At 34.9% G+C, this 27,444-nt stretch overlaps 1 protein-coding gene across 6 annotated transcripts in view; it reads right to left on the bottom strand.

Annotated features, from left to right (window-relative positions):
• LOC100875335 (RNA-binding protein 38) overlaps nt 1–22,138 on the bottom strand; it is a 43,236-nt gene extending 21,098 nt beyond the window's left edge. Inside the window, exons 1-5 of one of the 6 annotated variants that reach the window (XM_076529076.1) lie at nt 21,908–22,111; nt 21,697–21,804; nt 13,278–13,683; nt 11,631–11,757; nt 8,677–8,737 (exon numbers count right to left, since the gene is read on the bottom strand). In XM_076529076.1, coding sequence (XP_076385191.1) covers nt 8,677–8,737; nt 11,631–11,757; nt 13,278–13,550 — 461 coding nt within the window. In that variant the 5' untranslated portion in view covers nt 13,551–13,683; nt 21,697–21,804; nt 21,908–22,111. Of the gene's footprint in view, nt 1–8,676; nt 8,738–11,630; nt 11,839–13,277; nt 13,684–21,696 lie in introns of all 6 variants that reach the window. The other 5 variants (XM_076529078.1, XM_076529077.1, XM_076529079.1 and 2 more) reach the window with 5 other exon arrangements.
• Between the last annotated feature and the right edge of the window lie 5,306 nt (nt 22,139–27,444).

The following is a 27,444-nucleotide window of genomic DNA, read 5'->3' as shown; positions in this document are numbered from 1 at the left end:
ATTCTCCAAATTCTCCAAATTCTCCAAATTTTCAAAACTTTCAAAATTCTCCAAATTTCCCCAATTCTCAAAAATCTCTAAATTCTCTAAATTCTCTAAATTCTCTAAGTTCTCCAAATTCTCCAAATTCTCTATATTCTCCAAAATCCCCAAATTCTCCAAATTTTCCAAAATCTCCAAAATCTCCAAATTCTCCAATTAGGCAAGAGCTAACATAGTGTCTCAAAAAATAGAAGAATCAAATCTCGATTAAAAAGAAACGCAAACATAAAACATTTACATATTTACATTTCCGATCGAGTAAATTGAAAGCTAGGAATCAGAGTTGCAAAACAAACAGCCTCGTTTTTGGAACAAGTCAGATAGAGGCGAGAATGTGAAGGCACGTGTGCCAGGTGGTCATACCATAATTTCCCCTTTACACTGTTTCCTGATTGCGTGCGATGAGTACGGTACAGTCCAGAACAAATCTGACTTTCACAAAAAATATATATATGTATATCAATAAGAGAAGAAAAAGATCTTCCACTTGTTGATTTCTAGGGAAAGATTTTTGAAGGGTTCAAAATTTCAAGATGGTTTAAGACTTTTGGCAACATAGAATTTTTTAGATTTCAAGTTTGTATGAGTTTTAGGGAATTGGAGACTGTTGAGATTTCAGGACGTAGAGATTTGGAGATATTAGGATTTAATGCTTTAGGGATTTAGGAGGTTATAAGCTTCATACATTGGGAATTTGAAGACATAGGAACTTGTAAGAAAGTTGATCTAAGGATTTGGGGACGTGGAAATTTGGAGATATAGGTAATTAGGGATGTTGAAATTTGAAAATCTAGGGGTTTAAGGGGTTATGGATTTGAGAGTTTAGAAGTTTAGGAAATTGGGAAAATTTAGACATTAAAAATTTGAATCTTGAAAATCTGAAAGCATGAAACCTTGAAAACCTAGAACTTGAAGACCTCAAACCCCCAAATCTTTGAAAACCTAGAATTTGAATACCTGAAACCCTCAAAACCTTAAAAACTTAGAACTTGAATACCTCAAACCCTCAAAACCTTAAAAACCTAGAACTTGAACACCTGAAACCCTCAAAACCTTAAAAACCTAGATCTTGAACACCTGAAACCCTCAAAACCTCAAAAACCTAAAACTTGAACACCCTAAACCATTTTCACCTCGCCAGCTTAAAATCTCATAACCTTTCAAATTCAAAAATCCAAGAACTCTAACATTCAAAAATTCCAAAATTAAAAAGCTACCAAGTTTTCATACAAGTTCTTCATCCGAAGAGGACCTACATAACCGAGCAAACTTTCTTTCGCGAATGGGTGTACCCGAACACCTGTTCGCCACATGAGCTAGTAAGCATGTGGTAGTGGACCCGACCGTGTGTATACGCGTGTAGGTGTACGTACGCTTGTGTGTATACATATGTATACGTGTGTGGGTGTCGTCGATGCGCAGTTCGAGAACCGTGCGAGCGCCGGCGCCGTGGATAATCCAATGGGATGATCCACCAATCCTTGGAAAGCGGAGCAAACCAATGGTGAGTTCGAGGGTGGTTCCTCGACCATTTAATTGTTCTTTTGCTAACAGGTTGCGCTCTCCGCCGAAAATTCTGTGAGATGGAAATTCTCGGAGGTGACCCTTTGTCCTACATCAAATCTGCTTTTACATGTGATACTCGTTGTTATGGTATTGTATGTATAAGAGAAATGTATGATCATCGACGGTGATGTAGGATGAAAATAAATTGAATAATTGAGAATCAGATAATAGGAGAATTATTGTAGCTTGCGATTTTGTGTAGGTGTTTGGCATTAATTTCAAGTTCACAGAGTTGTAGATTTATGAATTTCGAAATCAAGGTTTAGAGTTTGAAAATTCTTCAAATTATCAAATTTCTAAATCTTAATATTTTCAAATCTTTAAATTTCCAAATTTCTAAATCCCTAAATCCCTAAATCCCTAAATCTCCAAATCTACCAAATCCTCTAAATCCCCCAAATTTCCCAAATTTGAGAATGTTCCAAATCCACCAAATCCCTCAAATCCTCCAAATCCTCCAAATCCTCCAAATCCTCCAAATTCCTCGAATCCCAAAATTCCTAATTTCCTAAATTTCTAAATCTCTAAATCCCTAAATCCCTAAATCCCTAAATTCCTAAATTTCCAAATCCCTCAAATCCCTCAAATCTCCCAAATTCACCAAATTCGCCAAATTCGCCAAATCTCCCAAATCCCCCAAATCCCCCAAATCCCCCAAATACTCCAAATTCCTCAAATCCCAAAATTCCTAATTTCCTAAATTTCTAAATCTCTAATTCTCCAAATCCCCAACACCCCAAATTCTCAAATTCCTGAATCCCTCAATGCTTAAACCTCCAAATCCCCAAATCCTAAAAATTCTCCAAAGTCCCAAAATACCCAAACTTTCCAGTAGCCTATCAATTACAACCCAACAGAAAAAAATTCCCGAAAATAACAAACCAAAAAGATTTGTTATGATTTCAACGTACCACTCAAAACCTTCAACGAAACAGAAAAGATTATTTATGACCGCGTTCAAAATATCAAAGCACTAAACCGCAAAGTGCAATTTGAAACTGGATGACTTTGAACACCTAATTCCTCGAAGACGAAATTAAACGCTAGGAAGTTGTATAGCATAGTGTTTGCCTGTTGTAAAACGTTACGGCCCCCATCAGACGAATGACAGCGACAGGTGGATAGAAGCATCGACAATGAAAATAGAAACAGTCTTTGCGAAGTGTCGACTATGAACCTGGTTTCTAAAACTAGTACACCATTGCATACCTACTTTTTTTCTATCACTATGTACTATGATTAAACTGTTGTACTACATTAAACTGTTGTACTATATTAAACTGTTGTATTATTTCATATCGAACTCATTATTTATGTAATTCAGTGTCTATGACAATTTTGGAGATCAGCCATTTTGTGTTCGTTAAACTATGCTGCCATTTTGAGACTTGAAGCTTCAAGATGATTTGTGTATTTTATTTGAGGAATTTTTGTTAGATGTTCAGAAGAGACAAAAGATTTATGTTTTTTCAGAGATTTATGTTCATTTGTTTTAGATGAAAGTCGGCCATTTTTGGAAGCTTCAGAAGCTTATAGAAGTATAAACATTTTTGTTTATTTTTAGAAGTGTAAGTCCATAATATAGTCCATTGTCAGAATTGACATACTTTAACAAAATTAACTAGTTCATTAATTAACTAGTAGTTCATTAACAAAATCAACATGGTACATTAAACATAACGCAATTCAAAAGATAGAGTTTAATATATCCATAGTATAATATACTATGTTTTCTGATCGATCATGTTCGAAGATGAACGGAAGCTCTGCGTGCTTTATTTGAAAGTTTCAAAATAACTAAACCACCTATATCAGCATATCAATCTGAAGAGGGTTTTCGCGTTCGAATTTCGCGCCACTTCTAAGCAACATGGCGGAGTATCTAAAACCAAGTTCCAGCGTAATATTTCATCGCAAACTTAAAATCGAAAGATGTTATAATCGAGGATCGTGCAGATTCTCCTTTTTCTTCTAAATAAAATGTTGCTACGAGAAGCTGTAACGTAATCTACGGAGATGTTTTAATTCGCGTTTAAAGTCCTCTTTAGGAACCCTCGATGGAATGGCACGAACATGGAAGCTGATCCGGGGGACAGGTGGATCTAAATAAAGACTGGACAAACGCCAAAATCTCCAAGATGGCTGAACCCGAGGCGTTGTCGTCGTTGTCGTGATCCTCATCGTCGGCGACGCACGCTCGTGATAACTTACGACACCACGGATTCACTAACACCGAGATAACCCTCTTTGACATAGAAAATGTCCCTCAACCGGTGTTGGATTTCACTTTTCCACCTACGTTACGCTAATTCGAGGACATGTGCTCAGCTACGCGAATATAACGTTGTGTGTTTGACGCAAATGATATTCTTGCGCGGTTTCCACGTGGACACGTATCAATATATCTGCGATTGAATGCTGCATTGATTGAACGGTTGCAGTATTAACTTCAGGAATTCTAGTTGAGACTGATGAAAATTCCTCTTTGTATAAACTCTGTTGAATGTTATAGTAATTTTATGAATTCTAATAATTTTAGTAGTTATGAAGGTATTTTTATTATTCTCGGTACAGTTTCGAATTTTAAGCTTTCCAAGAAAGGTTCCTAGACTGATTTTATTTTTAAACTTGTAAATTTGAACATTCAGAAATAAGAAAGTAAGAAAGCTAGAAAAGCAGAAAAATTTCAATGGAACATTAATGGGACGAGAAAAGTCGGGGCGTCTACCTCAGCACATGAACCAAAATTTCTCTAAAAATATTCTTCCTCGGAAGAGAAACACAATGCTCGGTACAGTTCGTGTACCTAAAATCACACTAGATTTGAACATCATCCAAAGTTCCCCTGACAGACGGTACACCGTGTTATATTAAAAGTCCAAAAAAAAAACCACCACGTACAACACCAAAAAAAAAAATACAACACCAATAGCGACACCAAGTGTAGTGTAAGCCTTCACCACACACACAAGGTTATTAATTATTATAAAGGTTAGCGGAGCCTGTACACTCGACGAACCTTCTACCTTTCCTAGATAACAAATTCTCGTCGATAGAATCGAAATTGCGTTAATTATCCTTTCATCTTCCAAGCAGAATTTTGTCGACGATTCTTTTTTGTCTACAGTTTTCTTTTCGATACGAATTTCTGCGGCTTGCCGAGGAATCTGGCCGGGCCAAACGAGGTAAACCGCGATAAAATCGATTGTCACGATGAAAAACTAATGAACGTTGTCGTGTTTCGCGTCGGTGCGGGTCGATTTCCGGCGAAAAACACGGGAGATCCATCGCTTCGGAGAATCGGTCGTATCGTTCATAATTCAATGAAATTCAACCGTGCACGGTTTAATCTTCCCTCGTTACTTCGTTGCCTTTCGACTTACTTTTGCCCCTCGATAATCGAACGGATTACGATCCGTGAAATATCGTTTAATAAATCGTTCTTAAAAAAAGCCGGCGAAATTTCGCGGAACGTACGGTACCGCTTAAAAGTTTCGAGACATTTTTATTGTTCACGGAAATGAAGTTTTTTAGTTTTTAAAATCGCTTTGTCATACTGGGTGTCTCGGCATAGTGTATTGTAATTTGAAATATAGCATTCGTTTTTGAGGAAATTCAATTTCAGGTTTATTTTTAGTTTAGTGCGGTTTGGATTCTTGGTTATGTTTGTCAGAATTTGTGTAGAGGAAAGAAACTAATTTTTGTAACTTTTTTATTACTTCAAGAATTAGTGGATATTATTAACTACTTAATGTAATTTGAATTTTTAAAAATTCTATTAGTATAATGCTACTATAATACCAATATAATTAGTGAAACTAGAATAATACTTTACTAACAATAATAAGTTACCAACAATAGTAAATTATAATATTTTGTAGCATACAGTATGTTCAGTATGTGTAATCATGTGTAACATACAGTCAATGTAATTAATACAATGAAATGAACCTCTGATTTTCTATTTAATTAAATTATCACTGAGAATGATTTAAGCTATCATTTCTGTCTTAAACAAATTTTCTAACAAATATTTTAATTAATTTTCTCAGAAAAATCAGGATTTAAAAAAAAATCTACACTTTGATCTTATTTTTGAGACACCCTGTATTAATATAAGTATTAAAATAAATAATAAGTTAATGAATACTACAAGTAGTATATGACACTGAATAAATATTAGTATACAATACCACAATTATTTTATGTATTCATTAAATAATGTTAGTACGTAATGTATACTGTAAATAGTCTGTATAATTAAATATTTAAAATAATATTAATAAATGTTAGTATACCACGATGTTCACTATAATTTTTCTAATGTCTAATAAATATTAATAAATGTTAGTGTAAACTGTATAATTGTTTTACTTGATATTGTATTTAATAGTATTAATATGTAATTAGTACCATAATTAGGTTATAGAATACTGTATTAAAAAATATTATGTACAATGTATACAATTATTGTAAATAACACTGTGTTAATAAATAATGTACAACATATACTAAAATTACTGTAAATAATACTGTGTTAATAAACAGTATAAAATATATAAACTGTCTCATATAAAATGCCCAAAACTTTTGAACGGTAGTACGCCAAACAAAAACGCGCTATTCATATTGTCACATAATCGCACAGATGACTATAGGTCTTCTAACGTTGTTGAAACCAAGCTAATTTTACAATCGTCAAAGACCCGCCACCAGAAAACACAACGAAATTAAACACAGTGCGAAAAAAAAATAGATCACTTTGACGAGACACAAAAGGTGCAATGAAATGAACGGTCGCTAAAATGTTACAATCGATGATCGTTATTCGACGAAAACCGTTGTTAAAAATGATTTCGATTCGCCAAGTTAACACGTAATTATGAATTAGAATTAAAAAAAAAACAACGAACGAATTCCTAATCAAATGATTATTCAATAACTATCGTTACTGCGATTATTATTATTATTGTGATTAAGAAAAAGAGTGTAAAAAGAGTAAAGACCAAAAAAGTCAAAACCAGTAACAAACAAATCTCTCAGCAACCGCAATCAAATTGTCATATCACTTCACGTCAACCTCATCAAGAAAGAAGAAACAAAAAAGCACAACCAAAAAAAAAAAGTACAGTAGTAGAAGAAGAAGAAGAAGAGGCCGATCCTCAGGAAGTTTTTGATTTCGTAGAAATAAATTCGTAGGTACTCATGGCTTCTGATACGTGTGCGTGTGCCGCGTTCTTTCTCTCTCCCTCCCTTTTCTCCCTCTTTCTCATTGATCGCAAATATTTCTGTGCCCTCTTTATTTCTCTCTCTCCCCCTCTCTCTCTTTATTCCTCTCTTTCGTTCTTTCTGTCTCTTTCATTTTTTTTTTCGTTTCGTCTCTCTGTGTTCACTTTTTTTATTTCACTTTTTATTTTCTCTGTTTCGTCTCTCTTTTATATGTACATTTTTGCCCTCCATAGAAACGATCCTTGGCACTCTCAAGGATCACGAAAAGAGAATTCTCTGCTTGCTCCTTTACGCGCACGCGTCAGGATGCTGAAACGTTATATATAAGTCTGCCTTTAAAAAAATGTTTGTTATGTTAAATTAACCGAGAGACCGTCAAGCGAGTACCTTCGTTCTCGATTTTCTTTTCTATCGACCTTCTTGCGACTTCGCATAAGATTGCCCCTGATCGCGGACAATTGTCATGGAATTTTAATCGGAGTTACAAAATTCAAGATATGTGCGCTATCGATCGATTTTTATCTTCGGTGGCGTGGGAATTACGAACTGTCTGTTACGCGAGAGCGTGGATACTTTCTTCTGTTTTTGTAGAAATTTACAAATTTCTGAATTTTCAGAAATTTAGATCTTTTACTTTTAATATCTGCATTTTTATAATTTTATAACTTTAGAATTTTAGAATTTTAGGACTGTAGAATTTTGGAACTTTGGAATTGCAGAGTTGTGGAATTGTGGAATCATGGAATCGTAGAATCGTAGAATCGAAGAATCGAAAAATTGAAGAATTGCAGAATTGTAGAATAGAAAAATTTTACAACTTTGCAATTTCACAATTTCGCAATTTTATAGATTAAAAAAATGTCAAAATTTAGAAATTTAGAAATTAAGAAATATTAAAATTTGCAAAACATCTAACTTAAAAACAATGAAATGCTACAAAAAATGTTCGAGTTCTAAAATTCAAATATTTTCGAGTTTACAGTCTTCTAACCAATAAAACAAACAAATTTGCATGTTTACAAATCATCGTCAGGCAGTAAATGCGTCACATAAATTTATTTGCAAGCTTGACTTGCATGAAACTGTTGACATTTGCCAATGTGTGTACGAAAGAAAATAGTAGAAAACATAATTAATGGATATGTAGATAACAGTACAAATAATATTTAGTGAAAAGTAATATAATATTATCTATTCTTATTCAGTTAACAATTATTGTTTCTTCGATATCTACCTCAGTCGCTAATAACCTATGACGTTGATACGACTCTAACCCCTGTTTAAAAAGAATATCTACTTCAGATATCTGCAATTTTATGCAGAGTCATATCTACAAATTGTAATTTTATTTAATTTGCTTCATTACCATTAAATTACAGTTCTCATATTTAACAACAATTTAAAGTATATAACCAATAAAACCAAAACATTTCAGTTTAAAAGAGAACCAAATATACAAACAGACGTATCTGTTTAATTTATATAAAATTTTAGTTAATTTTAATCCATCTCGTCCATTAAATTATTTCCGACACAAGATGGCGTCCACGCTCTTGCGTAACAGACTGTATCGTAATTTTAATTCAGACGTTCGAAAAATGCCCGAAAACGTTAAAAAATACCACGAACTGCTAAAAATCGAATAACTATACCGTTATCCTGTTATCGTGTTCAATTTTTGTTCATTACGGTCGCATTATATCAACTCGAATAATACGATTTTAAGCCGCGCGAACTCCTCTTGACATAGTACGCTATTTTTACGTTAGCTACGGTTACGACATATAACGTTCTTTTAATATCCTTCGACAAAATCAAATCACATCAATGTAGACTTACCCATATTGACCAGGAAGAACCGCGGGATATCCAGCTCGAATGCCAGCAGCGAACGGGAATGCTGAAATCATAAACAATTCCAAGTCAATCCTATTTACGTTTCTAATGGCCAGCCCTGAACTCGGGCACCCGTGTTCGTGTAAATCGAACATCCTGTTCTTTGCGAATACCTTACAATACCTTCGTGCTATCTAATCTAACCGGAAAGAAACATGTTTTGTCGTCGATTCTTTGACCAGTCGAACGATTCTTAAACCATACTTTCATTACGTTGGAACAAAAAAATATGGGAGGATTCTTTTAGAGAATTTTTAGAGTTTTCATATCTGGGGATGTGATAGGAATTTTGGGATCTTAGAATGTTAAAAATTTTGGGACTTTAGGAGTTTGAGAGTTTCATAGATTAATTAGAGAGTTTGGAACATTAGGATTTTGGGATTTAGGCTATGGAATTTTGTGATCTTGGAATTTTAGAAATTTGGGACTTTGGAAGTTTGACACTTTGGTAATTTAGAAATTCGAGGGTTTGGAAGATTAGAATTTTGGGATTCAGACTCTGTAATTTTGTGATCTTGGAATTCTAGAAATTTGGGACTTTGAAAGTTTGGTACTCTGATAATTTGGAAATTCGAGGGTTTGGAAGATTAGAATTTTGGGATTTAGACTCTGGAATTATGTGGTCTTGGAATTTTAGAAATTTAGAGCTTTGGAAGTTTGACACTTTGGTAATATGGAAATTCGAGGGTTTAGATGATTAGAATTTTGGGATTTAGGCTCTGGAATTTTGTGATCTTGGAATTTTAGAAATTTGGGGCTTTGGAAGTTTGACACTTTGGTAATATGGAAATTCGAGGGTTTGGATGATTAGAATTTTAGGATTCAGACTCTGGAATTTTGTGATCTTGGAATTTTAGAAATTTGGGGCTTTGGAAGTTCAACCCTTTGAGAGTTTGAAACTTTTAAACTCTGTAATCTTACAACTGCAAAATTTCACAAATTTGGAATTTGGAGAGTTTGGAACTTCGAATACTGGATCTGAGCGCATTAAATACTAAAATCTACAACTTTTGAAATTTCTGAAAATTGAAAACCTTGAGATTTTGAAACTTTGAATTTGGAAACTCTAAAACCTTCAAATTCGAGATACCACTTCAAGATTTTCAAAAATTAAAAATTGTTACAATAATTATATTACAATTTATATATATTTTACTATAGTACAGTTTCGAACAATCAATACAGTATACAGAGAATTATAACAAAGAACAGAAAAGTAATCTTCAGAAGAAATAATTATATCTCTACGGTATGTGTAAAATATGTACAAGTCCTTTCTCTCAGCGAATAAAAATGTAATGCAAAGTCCAAAGTAGAATTGTACGCATAAAGCTCCTAAATTTAGGCATCGTTGACCAATCCGAAGACAGACACGACTTTTGTGCACGAAAGAAAAGAAACAAAGACAGAGCCGGCACTTGGGTTAAGGCAATTTTAGACTTAGGTGCCAAAGCACCAAACTATGTTGGCTTGAAGCCATCGCAAGGGTTTCAGGGAACGACTCGAGCGACTCTTTTCGATCTCGTTTCTGATGCTGTACTTTGCCCTTTTCAACTTCGAACTTAACTACGTAATTATCTCCTTAAATTTAGTTACTAACTGGAAAGTTTTTAAACATTCTTCACGGAGAGAAATGTGAACATTATTCTGCGTCTAAAGTAATAGCTAAGTTTGAGATCTAATTTTGTTGCAAATGTGATGTACAAAATAATTGTATATTATATTTATAATTGTATACCTATCATGAAATTCTCACATTTTGATATATATAAATGTCAAAGTTAAATATTGTAATTGAAAATATTTTTTGTCTTTGTAATTTCATCTATGTTGAAATTCAATTTTATTATATTCATATAAGAGTTAAAATTAATTTCCATGTATCTCCTGGTTAATTTAAAAAATTTTTAAATTAATATGCATTTTAATATATAAATTCATTACAAAAGTCTAAACATAACCTCAGATGAAATTAAAATAAAATTGGATTAAAATTTATAAATTAATTTATACATTAGGTCACATTGAAATTTGATTTCGTTATGAAATTTAATTATATTATGTTTGAATAGAAGTTCAAATTTGCTTCCGACAGATTTCTAAATTGCTACTGAATTTAGAGATGAAATTAACAGAACTCTCGCAGAGATATTTCACCAGCGTTGGACACCCGCCCTCGTCGATCTCTCGACAAGAATTATTATCCTTTACGTCCAAGAAGATAATATCTTACTACGATGGAGGTGATTTTCAAATTTGGCGATGTTACAACGACGTAAAACTCGTGACAGTGACGTACATAAAATCGAATTCGAATTTTAATGTCACTCATGCGTGTCACGTGTGTCTGGTAAGTTGGCATGGGAAACAATAGCATTCGCATTGTCTACGACTGTCAACTTACTAGACATATGTGTAATGTTTATTAGATAGAAATATTATTTTGGAAAATTTAGAAATATGTAATTATTTAGATTTAGATATATGGAATTATCTAAATTTAGAAATATGGAATTATCTAGCTTTAAAAATACATTTCCTTAGCTTCAGAATTTCCCTAAATCTCACTAAACCTATCAACGTCCAACAACTAACTGAATAAACAATCGATCAAATATAAATCAACATCCACAGTAATTTGTCTCCATAAAAATCGACAACAGAAAAGGCTTCTGTAATTTAAAAATAGCTGCTTAATACTAAAATCAAAAACTTTGAAATAATAAAAAGAACACCTAACCACTCAGAAAATATGAGCTACAAACTGAAAAGTCTGCACTGAAATATCAAAAAAAATCACAGCACAAAATCATTCAAGCGATAATAATTCAAACATCACCATCTAACTATCGAGAGTATATATATCGAAATTATCATACATTTTGAGTAAAACTTACTCGCTTGCAGATTACCCCTGGGTTTAGCTCCAAGAATCGCCAGGTTGACGTTTGCTTTGCGACCGTCGATTATGGGGTTAGGGTCTTTGCACGCCCTCTCCGCTGCTGGCCTGTCACCCATGATCACCTGCATGCAGATTCGATCGATTATTTCGGTAATCCTTCCGCTTCCGGTTCGATCATATGCTCCTGTTCCTTGTAAACAGATCTGGGAAACTTGATAGTAGTGTAATCTTAATTATGCTTAGTGTGATAATTCAGGATGGACTCGATTTAAAGACTGATAGGTTTGGTTAGGCTAGTGTGATGGAGGGTTTAAATTATTTATTATTTGCTTTTGTTGTCAGATAGGTGGTTTGTACTAATAATTCAGCTATATTGGAGCATTGAACATTTGAAACTTTAAATTGCAATATTACTTAAATTTTAACAGGTTCACACTTTCAACCCCTTGCGATACATCCACCATTATTTGTCAGGTGCCTCAACTATACAATATTAAAACAAAGGAAGTTGAAACGTTACGTCAATTTTGTACACAAGTATCCTCAACCTTGCAAAGTATAATTTGACTCAAATAATTGAACTCCAAATTGAAACTTAAAAATTTGTATTAAAAATTCAAGTAGCATTCACCACATGTGTGAGTGTGTCACACATCATACTCATCAACATATGACAAGAGATTAAATTCGCAAAAATCATATGAATGAACTTCCCCATCTGGAAGTTTGAAAGTTCAAGGAAATACAGGAAATCTAATAAAGGAAACGGCAATTGAAAGATTTTAGTTTTCGACCAAAGAAAGGCTATCCATTCAATACATTGTAACGGAACCCTAAAACAGAACCCTGGGACAGTATATGGTCCTGAGAACCCTAATACTGGTATAGCTACTCTTAAGGGTTTAAATTACGAGCTTATTGTATCGCGATTATACCTGAATATTACAATGACCTGGATAAGAAATTCAGTTAACGGATTAGCTGCCATACTGAAAATAGCTACGTGTATACAATGAACGTAGACTTTGACTCATAGGACAGAAAATGATTTTAAAATAATCTGAAGAGTACATAGAAAGTTTAACTGCAAGAGTTGTGAGAATAGTTAAAATTTAGAACCTTGATTCTGGGACCTAAGGAGAATCTAGGGAGAGAAATCCCTAATCTAGCAATACTTTAATTATTATTTAATTATTAAATATTGTAGTGATGTAGTGCGCAGTGAAATATGGCGACAATCTGCAGCCACGATGAATATTTGTCCACTGAATATAATAAAAAGTAAAGTCAGAATAACAATTCGAGTTGTATCGATAATAAAAATGTTACGGTAAAATGAAGTCAGTCCAACGTGTCTTTCAAATGCGTATGCACGAACTGGTTACGTTATCACGATAAATTATACCACTATCTTTGCGCACTTACTTAGCACATTCGTTCCAGCAACGTTAACCTGTGTAAACGAAGAGTCTTCCTCTTGTTCATTACAAACAAAGATATTCGTTCGTTAACTCAAAACATATCTAAATAAAAAAACTGTTCAAATATACCTGACTACTCTAAGCTATTCACAAACTAAAAGCAACTCACAGCAACAACTATCAATCAACAGAAAAACATGAATACTTATTGCGATACTTACAAAGCCATATCCCCTACTCTTTCCGGTTTGTCTGTCGGTGATGACAACGGCTTCCTCGATGTCACCGTACACGTTAAAATGTTCCCTAAGGCTTTTGTCGGTGGTGTGATACGGTAAACCACCGACGAACAGTTTCGTCCACGTGGTGTCTTTTTGTTGTGGCGTGGTGCCGGCCAGGGCACCGAGGCCCGAGACCAGCTCGTCCGGCCCTGGAGCCCCCACAGCGCCCACTGCGCCGACGGCACTGAGACCAGCGGCACCAGGCATCAACATCCTCCAAATTTTGGCGAGATCACCGCCGGACGAGAGAACGACTTGCTCAATTTTGACACCTTGCTCGTTACCTGGGTCAACGTTAACCGCGTCACAGGCTCAACAGCATCTAGGCGAAGTGGGTTTTGGTTATCTGCAAATATACAAGAATTTTTTTCTTTCGTCAATTGATCATGGACTCAATTCAAGAAATCTTAGAATTCTGATTGGAAATTTTAGGCTAGGTGTTATATTTTTTATAATGGTAATAGTTACTGCAATATAATTGCTGTTGTATTTAAATGGCGGCTATTTATCTGTGTATATAGATATATTTTACAGGAGGTGTTCTCCTAGTTTCCAATTCTATCATTTTACTAAACTATTATATTATTATATTACTGTGCTACTATACCATTATGCAACTATATTGTTATACTATTATATTACCATACCACTGTGCTACTACACCACTATCCTAGAATACTACTATTTTCTACTACACTATTGTATCATTCTACTCTTTCGCTAAAGTACTATATTACTATACTATATTACTATATTACTATATTGCTGTATTGCTATATTACTGTATTACTATATTACTGTATTACTATATTACTAAATTACTATATTGCTATACCATTATTTTTCTACTTCCCTATTTTGTTATTTTATTTTTATGTTATTTACTATACTATTGTAATACTCTGCTACCATATTACTGTGCTACTATACTATTATACTACTATACTACTATTCTACTTTACTACTATGCCACTATACCACTATACCACTGTACCACTATGATACTCTGCTACTATACTACTATACTATCAGATTTCCATACTATTATTTTCCTACTCCCCCACATTACCATTTGATTCATTCACAATACTACCATTTTACTATACTTCCATAGCCATCTTACAATCCCAATAAAAATATGAATAGAATCACACAATGCAAATTTTAAACACTCCAAAAAAATACAGCATAAAATTATAAAAGTGATCATATTTTCAATAATTCCATTAATCAACAAATCTGCAACTATTTACAAATGTGCCAGAAAATACAAATTTCATGCTATATTATTTTATGTAGTAATGCTATCACCACAATATAGAATAAATATCTACATTAATATGCATTTTATCTTCAAATCTCCAATTATGTACTAAGTATTTTATCTCCAAGTCTTCAATTACATTAAGTATATTATCTCCAATTAAGTATTTTATAAATCGTAAATTAGAAATGAAGTATGACAGGTTAGCGGTAAATCATAAGAGCGACTGTATCAAACTACCCAAACGAAGCATCGGTAAGACAAAAACGACCCGGTCTAATACCATGAAATCGATGACTCCATCGCGTACAAAAGGGAGCAGATAGAACGCCCTTTCCGAGGGGTCGGTCGAGGGAAAACCGTCAGAGCAACGGGAACGAGAAGAGGAACAGGCAACGGGTCTACAACGAGAAGAAGGACACGGAAAGGTATATACCTCGAAGGGAAAGAAAAAAAGAAAAAGGGCAAGGAGAAGGGACCCTGACCTCCATTCAAGGCTCGGTAACGGTCTGAAAAGGGAGCCAGTTTCGCTTCTCGTGAACATGGCGAGGCTAGCGGGGTTATTTTTCGAGTTTCTGCAATGCTGCAGGCAAGGATGGATAGAGAACTAGAGTCTCTACAGAAAGAAGCTTCTCTTTCTTCCTCTCAACTGGTTCTTTTTTCTCTTACTCTTTCTCACACATTGTGCTGGACGCAGGTACACGCAGGCCCTGCGAAACGGGGCCCTACGACCCCCACTCGCCCCCCACCATGCCCCACCTGCCACACCAATACCAGCGCCATCCCATGACAGTGCACCAGTTCGGCCCTAACGTCGTTCGTTTTTGTTGGATCCCCCAAAACGACGGCAGCTGCTGCAGAAAACCGGTGCAGCACGCCGTATAATCATATTGTTGTATTGCCATCGGGCTACTCCTCCTACTCCGACATCCTCGCCGTTGCTCTTTCTCTCTTGATAGCCGCCCGTTCCTTGCTCGCTTCTTTCCCTCGATCCTAAAACCAAATGCAACTAACGCCGCGCCGGGACGTGAGGCATAAAGACCGATTTTCTGAATGCGGCTACCGGAGACAGGGCTGCTATTACCGCTCTTTACGCCCCGGGAAAATTTTTGCGGATATTTGCGAATTAAACGCAGATTCTTTTTGAATTATTAAATGTTTCTGATTTAAATTTGAATGTTTTTAAGGTACCTTCTGAGGTGGCGCATTGCTGACAGTTTTAATTTTGTAATATTGTAGGACCTAAATTTTAGGTTTTTTAATTTTTTGTATTTTTGCTTTTGTAGAGTAATATTTAGATTTGTGAATTTTCAGATTTGCAATTTTTTAGTTACGAAATTTTGGAAGGGTTAATTTACTAAATTTGCAAGCTTTAAATTTTGTGGAATTTTATATGAAGTCCTTATTTCCAAATTTCGCAATTCAGATTTTTAAATTCTAAATTCTTGAATTCCTAAATCTCCCAATTATGAATATTCAAATTTCCAAAATTCCAAAACCCTAAATTTGCAAATTCCTATCTTCCAAATCCCTAAACCCCTAAATTCCTAAATTTGCAAATTCCCATCTTCTAAATCCCTAAACCCCTAAATTCCTAAATTTGCAAATTCCTATCTTTCAAATCCTTGAACCCTTAAATTCCTAAATTTTGCAAATTCCTATCTTCCAAACCCCTGAATCCCTACACCCCTAAATTCCAAAATTTGCAAATTCTCCAATTACAAATTTCCAATTTCCCAAATCCCTAAATTTCCAAATTTATCGCCTCATGCAACTGCACGTGGTGCACCGTAAACAAGGTCCGTCCCTGACAATGGAAGCAACGACCGTATTACGTGCATGCTTGATAAATAATAAAGCTGCATTTACTATTTCACTTTTTCCATATATACCACATGCAACATTTCAGGTTTTCTGAAACCTTATGCAATCTTTATGATCTTCTTTGATCCATCCCTTCTTCACTTATCTAGCCTGTGTTTTGGCTGTTCAAGAGTTTTACGATCTCTTTATATACCTTGATGAAGACTATATCAAATATAGGGGATTCTGTTATGTGCTGTTCACATCTAGTAAGATCTTAAAGCAAGTCGATAAGATTTGCATTAAAACAAATAAATTTTCTTTGATGTTTAATCTCTTTTATGGATTGAAGATTTGGATGTATACAAAGTTTAGAATAAAAACTTGAAAACAACATTTTGAAATTTCTATGGTGTTGAATTTTTAGATGTTAAGGATACTTACATTTCAATATTCCTGTTAATATCCCTCTTGCATATACATGGATTCCTATGTTCCTAGATTTTTGTGCTTTTAGATTTCTATGTCTCCAAGTCTCTGTACTGTTAAATTTTTTTAGTTCCTAGATTTTTACATTATTAGATCCTTACATTTCCAAATCCCTATCCTCCCAAATTTCTACATTTTTAAATTTCTAGGTCCTCAAATCTCTAAACCCTCAAATTTCTATATCCTTGAATTCTTAGGCTCCCAAGTCCCTAAACTTCCAAATTTCTATACACTCAAATCACTAACCTCACAAATTTCTATATTTTTAAATTTCTAGGTCCTGAAATTCCTAAACCATTTTTCTATATCGTTGAATTCCTAGATCCTTGAATACCTATGCCTCCAAATTTCTAAATTCGTATACTCCTAGATCCTCAAATCCCTAAACCCCCAAATTTCTATACACTCAAATTCTTATACCTTCAAGTCCCTATATCCCCATATCCCTTGATATCCAATCTTTTCATTTTGAAATCTCCATTTTCTTAAATTCTCATATCCTCACTTCTAAGTGTAGAGACACTGCTAAATTTCCCATATGGATACCAAAATCAGTATAACCCTAAATCTGCATATCACCAAACCTTAATATACCCAAATTTCCATATGTCCATAAATCCATAAATTTCATAAATGTCCATAAATTCCTATAACCTACTTTTCCATATTCGTTGCTATCTAAAATCCCTATACTTTCAAATTCTTCCTAAACCACCAAATTTCTAGATCTCAAATTCCTAAATTCTTGAATTCTCATAATAATAATAATAACCATAATAATATTAATAATAGATTGAATATGAGACAGATTTATATCACCCTCATTTTCATTAACGTCTCTTTCAATTTTCGAGAAAACGTACGTTTACAAGCGTTTATTAGCTTCTGTTTCGCGTAAAAATAACAAGAATCGCAGAAACAGGTTCATCGTACTCGAATGAAAAGTCGGATATTTGTATTTTTATTTGCCAGATAAGGCAAGGTGAAAGAACCACTAAAGAAGGACGAGCATATTAAAAGTTTTTGTTAGAAGACGCTGTGCGAGAGAGACTCGAGCAACACTCAAAATTAGAAAGTTATTTAAAACGAGAACGTTTGTGCATTTGGTTCAGTGCACAAGAATCTTCGCACTAAGTCGAGTAAAACGATTCTATTAAAAGTAATTTCTGTTGTTCGCGATTTCTATAAATTAATTTTTCCTTTTTCGATAAAAAGAAACTTGCACTGGGCGATTTTACGTGTGTGTTCCGTGAACTTTCTATTTTAATGAAAATCAGTAACGCAGTGCTGTGAATAGTACAAAATAATTCTATTTTTTTTTTTATAAATATATAGATGGTTAAACACAATTTGTTTGATGCTATTGATTATTACACTAATGAAATTTTAATATAATAAAATTAATATAAACTTCTGAACTTGTAGATTATTATCGAGGTATCTTGTTTAATAATTTAATGTGAGTTACTTGATGTAATAATAGATTTTTAATTAGCTTAATATTAATTAATATTAGCTTAATGACATATTAAATAACAAGTGATGAGTGTTAATTTTAATACTGTATTTTATATTGAAGTTAACTAACAATTTGAGAATAATGAAGGCAACAGACGTGACTGATTTCGAGTTCTCAGTTTTATAAACTTTTGGGGCGTCAAATTTTCAAATTCTGAATATCTAGGTGTCGAATTCCTATTTTTCTGAATTCCTAGACTTCCGAATCCCTACATTCTGAATTCCTAAATTCCCGAATTCCTGCATTCTGAATTCCAAGATTCCGAATTCCTAAATCCTCAAATCCCTAGATCCAAAATTCCAACATTCCGAATCCCCAGATTTCGACTTCCAAAATCTCCGAATCTCCAGATCCCTAATTCCCAAATTCCGGTGTCCCTAGATCCCAAATTCCAACATTCCGAATCCCCAGATTCCGAATTCCTAAATCCCCGAATCCCTAGATCCCCAATTCCTAAATCCTCAAATCCCTAGATCGAAAATTCCAACATTCTACATCCCCAGATTTCGACTTCCAAAATCTCCGAATCTCCAGATCCCTAATTTCCAAATTCCCGAGTCCCTAGATCCCAAATTCCAACCTCTCAAATCCCTAGATTCCCAATTCCTAAATTCCCGAATCCCTAGATCCACAATTCCTAAATTCCCAAATCCCTAGATCCCAAATTCCTAAATCCTCGACTCCCTTGATCCCAAATTCCTAAATCCCCGACTCCCTAGATCCCAAATTTCTAAATCCCTAAATCCCCACCTCCTAAATCTCCAAATCCCTAGATTCCCAATTCGTAAATCCCCAAATCCCTAGATTCCTAATTCCTAAATTCCCGAATCCCTAGATCCTAAATTCCTAAATCCCCAAATCCCTAGATCCCCAATTCCTAAATTCCCGAATCCCTAGATCCTAAATTCCTAAATCCTAAATTCCTAAACCCCCAAATCCCTAAATCCCAAATTCCCACATCCCTCTTCCTACATCCCTCTTCCCCAAGAAACAGAATCTCCAAATTCCCCGAAACACAACCCCCCAAATCCAAATTCCCCAATCCCCAAATTTGCAAAACCCCTAATTTTAACCCCCCGAGAAATTGACTATTCATCACTGCCATCACGCCACGTGACAAGCACGCCCGTGCATCGGTCCGTTGCGGTCGCCCTACCGAGCCCTAATCTCGGCACATCCCAATTAAAATAGCTTATCGAATAACTTCGATTTGTTCCCAATTTTAATTCGAAGGTTATTCGACGGGTTCGAGCGATACCCAACACTGTTGAAAATACGAGTGGTCCAAATACATACTTGTTGAACAGTGTAATTAGCCTAATGGTCTTCGCTGCGATGCTACCATGCTTTTCGATCACGAAGCAGCCTTGTGTATTCGATACTGGCCGATTGCCACGCGCTCGACAAAACTCACTAAAATATCTTCTCGGCCAAAGTCGCAAAGGCCAGACTTTCAGAAAACAAGAGATCACGGCTGTCTTTGTTCGTGCGTTATGGAAAAAACGCGCGAGTTTTTACCGATGCAATTATAAGCTGTTGCCTAAGATTTCTAAATCTTCTCGTTACAGAAGGTGATATACTGTTCCAGGTGAAACCGTGACAGCATACATCCGTTTTATAATATTATCGTACGGTTATTTGCATCTTAATTGAAACACTTGTTGAAGCATTACACACAATCCTACGGTCACGTTCAAAGAAATTTATACTCGATAACGTATGAATTCGGTTAATTGTAATTTTTTATACGCTTCGTTTATGATCTTTTGGCGATTTATTTGGGTCAATTGAATCGTCGTTTTAATGTTAATTAATTTACTTGAGGTTAATTATGTACGCTTAATTTTTAATTCAGTGATCGTTTTTTTCTTCTTTCATCTTTCGATTTTTTTATGTTGGTTTAAGCTTATGAAAGTAATTATTCGCAGTGAAATTGTTTTGATATTTTGATGTGAAAATAGTTGTTTAAATATGAACATATTTTCACCCTATCATGAAGATAAAATGTTCAAATAATTCATCTGTATTACTGTTTTTATGTATTGTAAATATGCTCATCAAAATTATGGATGGTCTTCAATTTTAAATTATAAAAATCTTCAAATTTATTTAGTCAGTTTATGTTCCATTCGATGTTTATTTATTTTTAATTTAAAAGTGAGTATATGATCAATATAGTTTAGAATTTTTATTTATAACTTTTATTGTAGAGTTATAGAGTAGTGAAAGTTAAGATAAAGACAAGCAAAGAAAAATACACAAAATGTCTCTCTAAAATTAAATATGTTTACATATCTTTTAAAATATGATGATTGCTTAAACCTTTTCATTTGTATAAGTCTTTTCATTTGAAACTATTTATCGCTAAATTTGAAATAAAAGCAGTATAATAAAAATGACTAGATAAAATTTTGTGTTCAAAAATGTATCAACATTTTTATCTATCAGAATTAGTTATATAAAGATGATTGTTCAAAACAAAAATATATAAAACAAGAATTGACATTTCTATGTGTAATTATATGAAAATAAATGATTCAGAAATAATTTATGAAAACTTATACCGCTGATAAATTGCAGCTGCCGTATAATTTAAACTAACACGATGAAGAATATATGTAAGATAATTTTTCAAAGAGAATACTAAAAATTAATTTCGGTAGAGCAACAAAATCGTTCATAATAAAAACAAGAAGAAAATATATCTAGAAAAGTTATATTTAAATCGAATAATTTATTCGTCGACGATGACATTCGCGCGGAGGCATTTTCCGCGAGATATGGACGGTAATATTCCCTAATAAAATAAAGAAGAGGCTAAAAGACAACGAATCTCCAGACGATCGTAATCTCCTACAGAAGTTTTCGAGCCTTCTGCCGAAGAGAAATCGTCCAGCCAACGTCGAGGTTTATTAATAAACGTCGTGGTACACGTGCCCGTGGTGGTGTACCCCTTTGTCGCGACGAACCCGCTGCAACCGGGGGTGAAAGAAGAACAACCGACTAAAGCAGAGCGTTTTACGAAGCACTCCTAAAAACATTTCTCCATCGTACAATCATTTTTCTCGAGTTCACTTCTAATCTATTCGAAACGTTAGTAACCTAATTCCAACGTGACCTTACAGCGCGCCCTTTTGATTTACCGCGGCTCGTTCGAAATCCATTAAAACGCTTCCATCGAAGCGTTCTCATCGAATTACGTTGAAACATCGCTTGCACACACGGCGAATGCAAAATAATCGCTCGAAGTAACTTTGTATGAAAGGAAAGTTTTCGATACGCACCTCTAACTTTTCGGAGCACTGTCACTAGATGCACTGTAACGTTGTCGTAAATTCCAAGGAAAATCACCAGGAAGAAATTCACACTAACAACGTAGCTCTATTTCTTTACTAGCGTAACAAAATATATATGCGTGTACGTGCGTGCGTGTGTGTGTCTATTAATAGTTAAGTCGACGTTAACAATGCACAGAGACAACTCGTATTTAATTACCACGGGTTCGTCGGTAAATTTCGCAGGTTTTGCTTTTCGATGAAAGGAATATCCGGCGCGAAACACTTTTTATGACACGTACGTGGTAACTGACTGGTGTCCTTTACAATTGGCGATGTTCCCTGCGCGCACACATCCAACACGAACGAAGACCCACGTGCGAGTACCGAACTGCCTTTAAGTTTGCCTGTTACCGTGCTGCCCGCCAGTTCGCCGGGTTTCTCCCCGATTTCTCTTCCCATTGGTCCAATGGGAACCCCCACCATTCCCGCACGCCAGTACCGTACCGTAACGAACCACAAACGAGACACCCGATGAGATGCAAAAACTTGAACCGACCAGTGACGACGTGTTGACAAATCTTTCGTCATTTTTGCTGAGACTCCGGTTTTTAAATGGCCATTAACCGTGAAACGATGTTATTCGCTTTATTGCCAAATGCACTTCGATTACGTTGTTTACAGTATCTAGTCGATTCTGTTCCACTTTTTTGATGTTATAGTGTTTTTATACTTTAACACAATAACAGAATTTTTTCATACTTTTCAGTTTCGTATTTTTCATGTTGTTGTTCGATAACTTTTATGGTTATACAGTTATTTGATTTTTAAAGTTTGTTCAATTTTCTTTTTTATGTTCTTGAAATTTTATGTGCAATTCTTCTATTGCTGTAAAGTGTACTTTGTTCGTATTCAAGAAATTCTAATTTTTGAATACATTTGACATCGGCGCTCAATTTAAAATTCGCGCGCTATTGACCGCGAGATTTAAAACAAACGAATGCATCGTTTATAAGATTATTTTTTAGAAATGTGCAAGTCTATGGCGTTTTCAAGGCAACTTTAATATTTCAAATCACAATTTCTTCAAATATTATTTACTCAAACATTTTCACAATCTATCACACAAACAATGAAAACAAACATAATCATAAATTAATCATTGAATAAAATAATGTTTTCGTTCAAATATATATAAAAATACATACAGAAGATTCTTTATTTGTTCACCATACAAATTAAGTATTTACAAACCACTTAAACCCATCACTACCTTTAACCTCATCGGTCAATCATGACCTCTGCAACTCATTATAGATTCAAAAGATTTCCTCTAATACATGAATATAATCCTAATTTAAAGAAACTAAAAATCGTACACGTGTTAGGTTATCAAAGACCAAACTTTATGAACCGAGGGTTAAAGTGGCAGCACAAAATGATCCTATAGGATCTATATGTAAGGAAAGGCGGTATTCCATCGAGGAGTATCAGCTGTTCGAATTATTATCGTTGCAGACGACGGCAGATGTTTACTAGGCTGAAACGCTCCCCCGAAGACTTTGAACCCGCTGATCTCTTTTCTTTGGAACGAGTGAAAAACTTTTAAGGAAGCCCAACGTCCCGTTCAATATCGCACAATACCGATATCTCATTTACACTTCTACAAGGGATGGTATTAATAAGAATATAAGTAGGAAATTCAACACTCCCACATTTTCAAATTTCCAAACAAGTTTCGGGTTTCAGAATCGAGGTCTCACTTCCATACTTTTTTATTACAGAATTTTTTAATTTTTAGGTTTTTAGGATTTCAGAATTTTCAATCACTCTCAGTTTGAATGAGAGTTTCTGAATTTTTCAGTTTCAAAATTTCAATGGCTTTTCATCTTACATTTTGACTTTATATATAGTTTAATTTATACAAATTTTCCATTATAAATAAGCAACTTAAATACCTATATCCTGAACCTATAAAAATGTTACACATGAACTTATAACAATATTAATTTATGCATGAACTTATTTTAGTTTAGCTCAATTTACAAATTATTTTTCCATGATTCCTAAAAAATCGCAAAACCTAAAAAATACCAATAAGCTTGATGCTTATGCAAATAGTATACAGAATTTGGTATAAATAAATAGTTTGTCACCGCTTCCCGAACTAACCAAACAGAACGGCGTTTGCGTCGGGCACTTTCCCTCGGTGGAGAAATAATTCGGTGATCCTCCTCTTCGATCCCAGGATCTCGGCAAGCTCTGTTCATCGCATTGTTCGAAACCTGCCGTTAGTTACGTGTCCACAAAGTATAGGATATCGTCGTCGTCTGCGTTCGAAGGAGACCCCATAGGTTCGTGGCACGCGCTGCCAGCTGCCTCACAGCTGTCTTTCTCCTCTGTCGTCCCCTATAACACGGGACCGGGGTTCTTACCCGAGCGTAGAGTACGTTTACCACACAGAACGAAACGTTCTTCAACACAGAAAGAAACGTTCTGTCCCTGTGTGCACGTGTGTCAAGTTCAAAAAACGCGTGTGTTCCAAACGCAGCGCTATGTTCGTAGGTAAACCCGGCACACTGCTACGTCGTTGCATACCAAATGAGAGGCACCTTCAAGAAATGTTGAGATGCCGGTCCTGAAAGGGTGAAACGACACCGTTTATTGTTCGCCAACAGGATGTCCCTTTGGCAAATTTACGAACTGCACCGTTCCTACTGGACATTCTTGATTTTGCTTTACTCGTTCTGTTATTACGGTTGCAAGATTTCACCCTTGGAGGATGGGCAAATTCTATTTGCTCTTGACTGTTAAGGATTAGGTCTTTCGACGCAATTGAGACAAAATGAAATAGATAAATTTTTGATAGGTTTAGGATAAAGCAAAAATTTTTAATAGTGCAATTTTTATGGTTTGATGGCTCAATATTTATGGGTTGTATCTTTAGCCCTTTGCACTCCTCTGTCAGTGTGGCTCGACATCATATTTCTCTTGGATAGATTGGTTGAATATATATAATATCATTTATTTACTGTTTACATCATATTTCTCTTGGATAGATTGGTTGAATATATATAATATCATTTATTTTCTATTTGTAATAAATGAAAAATGTATTTGTCACAGTTGCAATTTTATTGAGAACCCCTTCTTTGATCTATTTTGTAAATGGAAGAGTTGATAGGTAATAGAAATTAAGGAATGCAGAGGGTTAAACTGCAATCTTAAAAAAGACCAATCTTACTAATCAAATATTCGGAAATGAGTAGTGAATTTATATTTTCATAAAACTACCCCCGATTTACAATACAAATAATTTTAACCACCAGCAGATTATATTCACATAACAGACGGATTGTTTAATGGTAGATAATAAATTTATCAAATCGGTGTATCGATTTTATGTACATGTAACAGTTATACTATGTATTACCGTTTCATTAGCGTAGAGCGTACGGGGTTCTACATTTGTGGTTTCCCATCCGGCTCGTCCGGTGCGCAGGAAATAGTCCTGAAGTGTCCTAGAGGATGCAAGGCTATTAGATTTCGCGCGGCGAAGAGAAAAAAACCGTTAGAGAGAGACGGAGAAAGGAGGAATGGTAACGGGAGACGAAGAGAATGTAAGTGCTCGCATCGAAAGCAAAAAGCGAAAAAGGAAAACAAGTAAAAAAGACGGAAAACCAAAGTGCGCGCGATGAAGGCCGGAAATCTCAGGGCATTCAACCTTAACACCCGGTATATATTTAGACTTAAAGAGACACGTTCTAATCTGATCGCATAGATATTTTCTTGACAATCCGTAGCTCTACGAAGATGTAACATTTTAATATATTGCAAAAAATTATCAATCGTCTATGCATTTTATTCGATGTATTCAAAAATATTCGAGCCGATTTTATGTTACAGGAAAATATTTTCTTTGATGTAATTAATCTTTACTTGGTTTGTTGTTTCTTGTATAATGCATTTGAGAGGGCTCTAGTTATATTGCCACCTTTACTAGGTTTTATGTTACACTCTCTCGTTAGAGAAATGAGACAAATTTTTTATCAAGACATTGCATTCTCAATTGCAACTTACTCTTTAGGGGGTTGTAAAGATAGGGACGTAAGGGACTTACATGACATTGACGGCAATATAACGAAAGTCAGTATTTGAAAAATACAGGAAAATCGAAGAGAAAACTAGCCATTAGTCAATACATTAGTAGTATACGAATGCAATGAGTAATGAGTATGTGACGTTCAGTGACAAACAAAATGGCGAGCATTGCACGAGACAATAAAATGGTGCATCCATTATGACGCTCAAAGATTACAATTATCAAAATTTATACATAACCACTTTCTGGTTGGATAACATTATAAGAAACAATATATTTTATATTTATGGTCGTTGTTTCAATAAAAATTCGTGTATTCGAATATACGGCCACCCTTTAACGCTTCATATGACGGGTAATCTGAAGGACATCATCCATTAGCACACTGTCACGATAAGATCGAGGCACCGAAAAAGAGCTGAACACTTCCGTGAAGGAAGTCGATCGTTTCCTATTTGCTTATTGCATAATCGCGCACGCAATACCCGGCCCGGTATCGGGCTACCGCTACATACATACATTAAACTTCGAAATAACCAATAAGTGTGCGTACACTCTCTCACACCTTGCATGCACGCAACACTCGACTGCTTAATGACGACCGAGTGAACTTGCTAATTATTTAAATCAGACATTATAACCGTCTCGATGCAGATGTATCGTTGCCGATTAAAATGTAATTCAATTCAGTACGAAATTCGATCAAATTTCCAATGCAGATTAAAAGGTTAATAGTGATTCGTCATTCTCTCGAGAAAGTTTTGCACTGTTTGTCCTTGCGTTCTTCGATTTTGTGATGTAGGGATATTGGGGTGTGAGGATTCAAGTTTATGGGGAATTTCGGGATGTGGGGATTTTGGGATTTGGGGATTTGGGGATTTGGGGATTTTGGAATTTTGGAATTTGGGATTTGGGGATTTTGGGATTTTGGGATTTTGGGATTTGGGGATTTGGGGAATTAGGGATTTGGGGATTTGGGGATTTGGGGATTTGGGAAATGGGGATTTGGGGATTTGGAGATTTGGGGATTTGGGGATATGGAGATTTTGGAATTTGGGGATTTTGGGATATGGGGAATTTCGAGATTTGGGAATTTTGGGATTTCAGAATTTTAAGATATGGGGATTTTAGGGTATGGAGAGTTTGGGATATGGAGATTTTGGGATGTGGGGATTTTGAGATATGGGGAATTTCGAAATTTGGAGATTTTGGGATATGAGGAATTTCGAGATTTGGGGATTTTGAGATTTCAGAATTTTAAGATATGGGGATTTTGGTACATGGGGATTTTGGGATATGGGGATATTGGAATTTTGGAATTTTTAGACTTGGAAACTATATTACTTTCGGTCTTTGAGATTCTAAGATTTTGAAACCTAGGGATTTTTATTCCAAATGACTTAGTGATCTAGGAATTTTTGTATCTAGGTACCTTGAAATTTTCTAACCCTGCAATTCAATAATTCACAAATTTTGAGACTAAAAAATAGTTAAACTATCCAACTCCAATTCAAAATTTCGAGAAATGCAATATAAGCAAATATGCAATAAAAGAGAGCGCGTTCAAAATTGCTTCCCGGTTCATAAAACTTTGCGAACCTCGAAAAGTCAAATTTAACTTACCATTGCGATCTTAATTTAAACATAAGACATAC

Source organism: Megachile rotundata, chromosome 2, assembly GCF_050947335.1.
Source record: "Megachile rotundata isolate GNS110a chromosome 2, iyMegRotu1, whole genome shotgun sequence".
NCBI classification, from domain to species: domain Eukaryota; kingdom Metazoa; phylum Arthropoda; class Insecta; order Hymenoptera; family Megachilidae; genus Megachile; species Megachile rotundata.
This window is presented reverse-complemented; position numbering and strand designations above follow the sequence as displayed.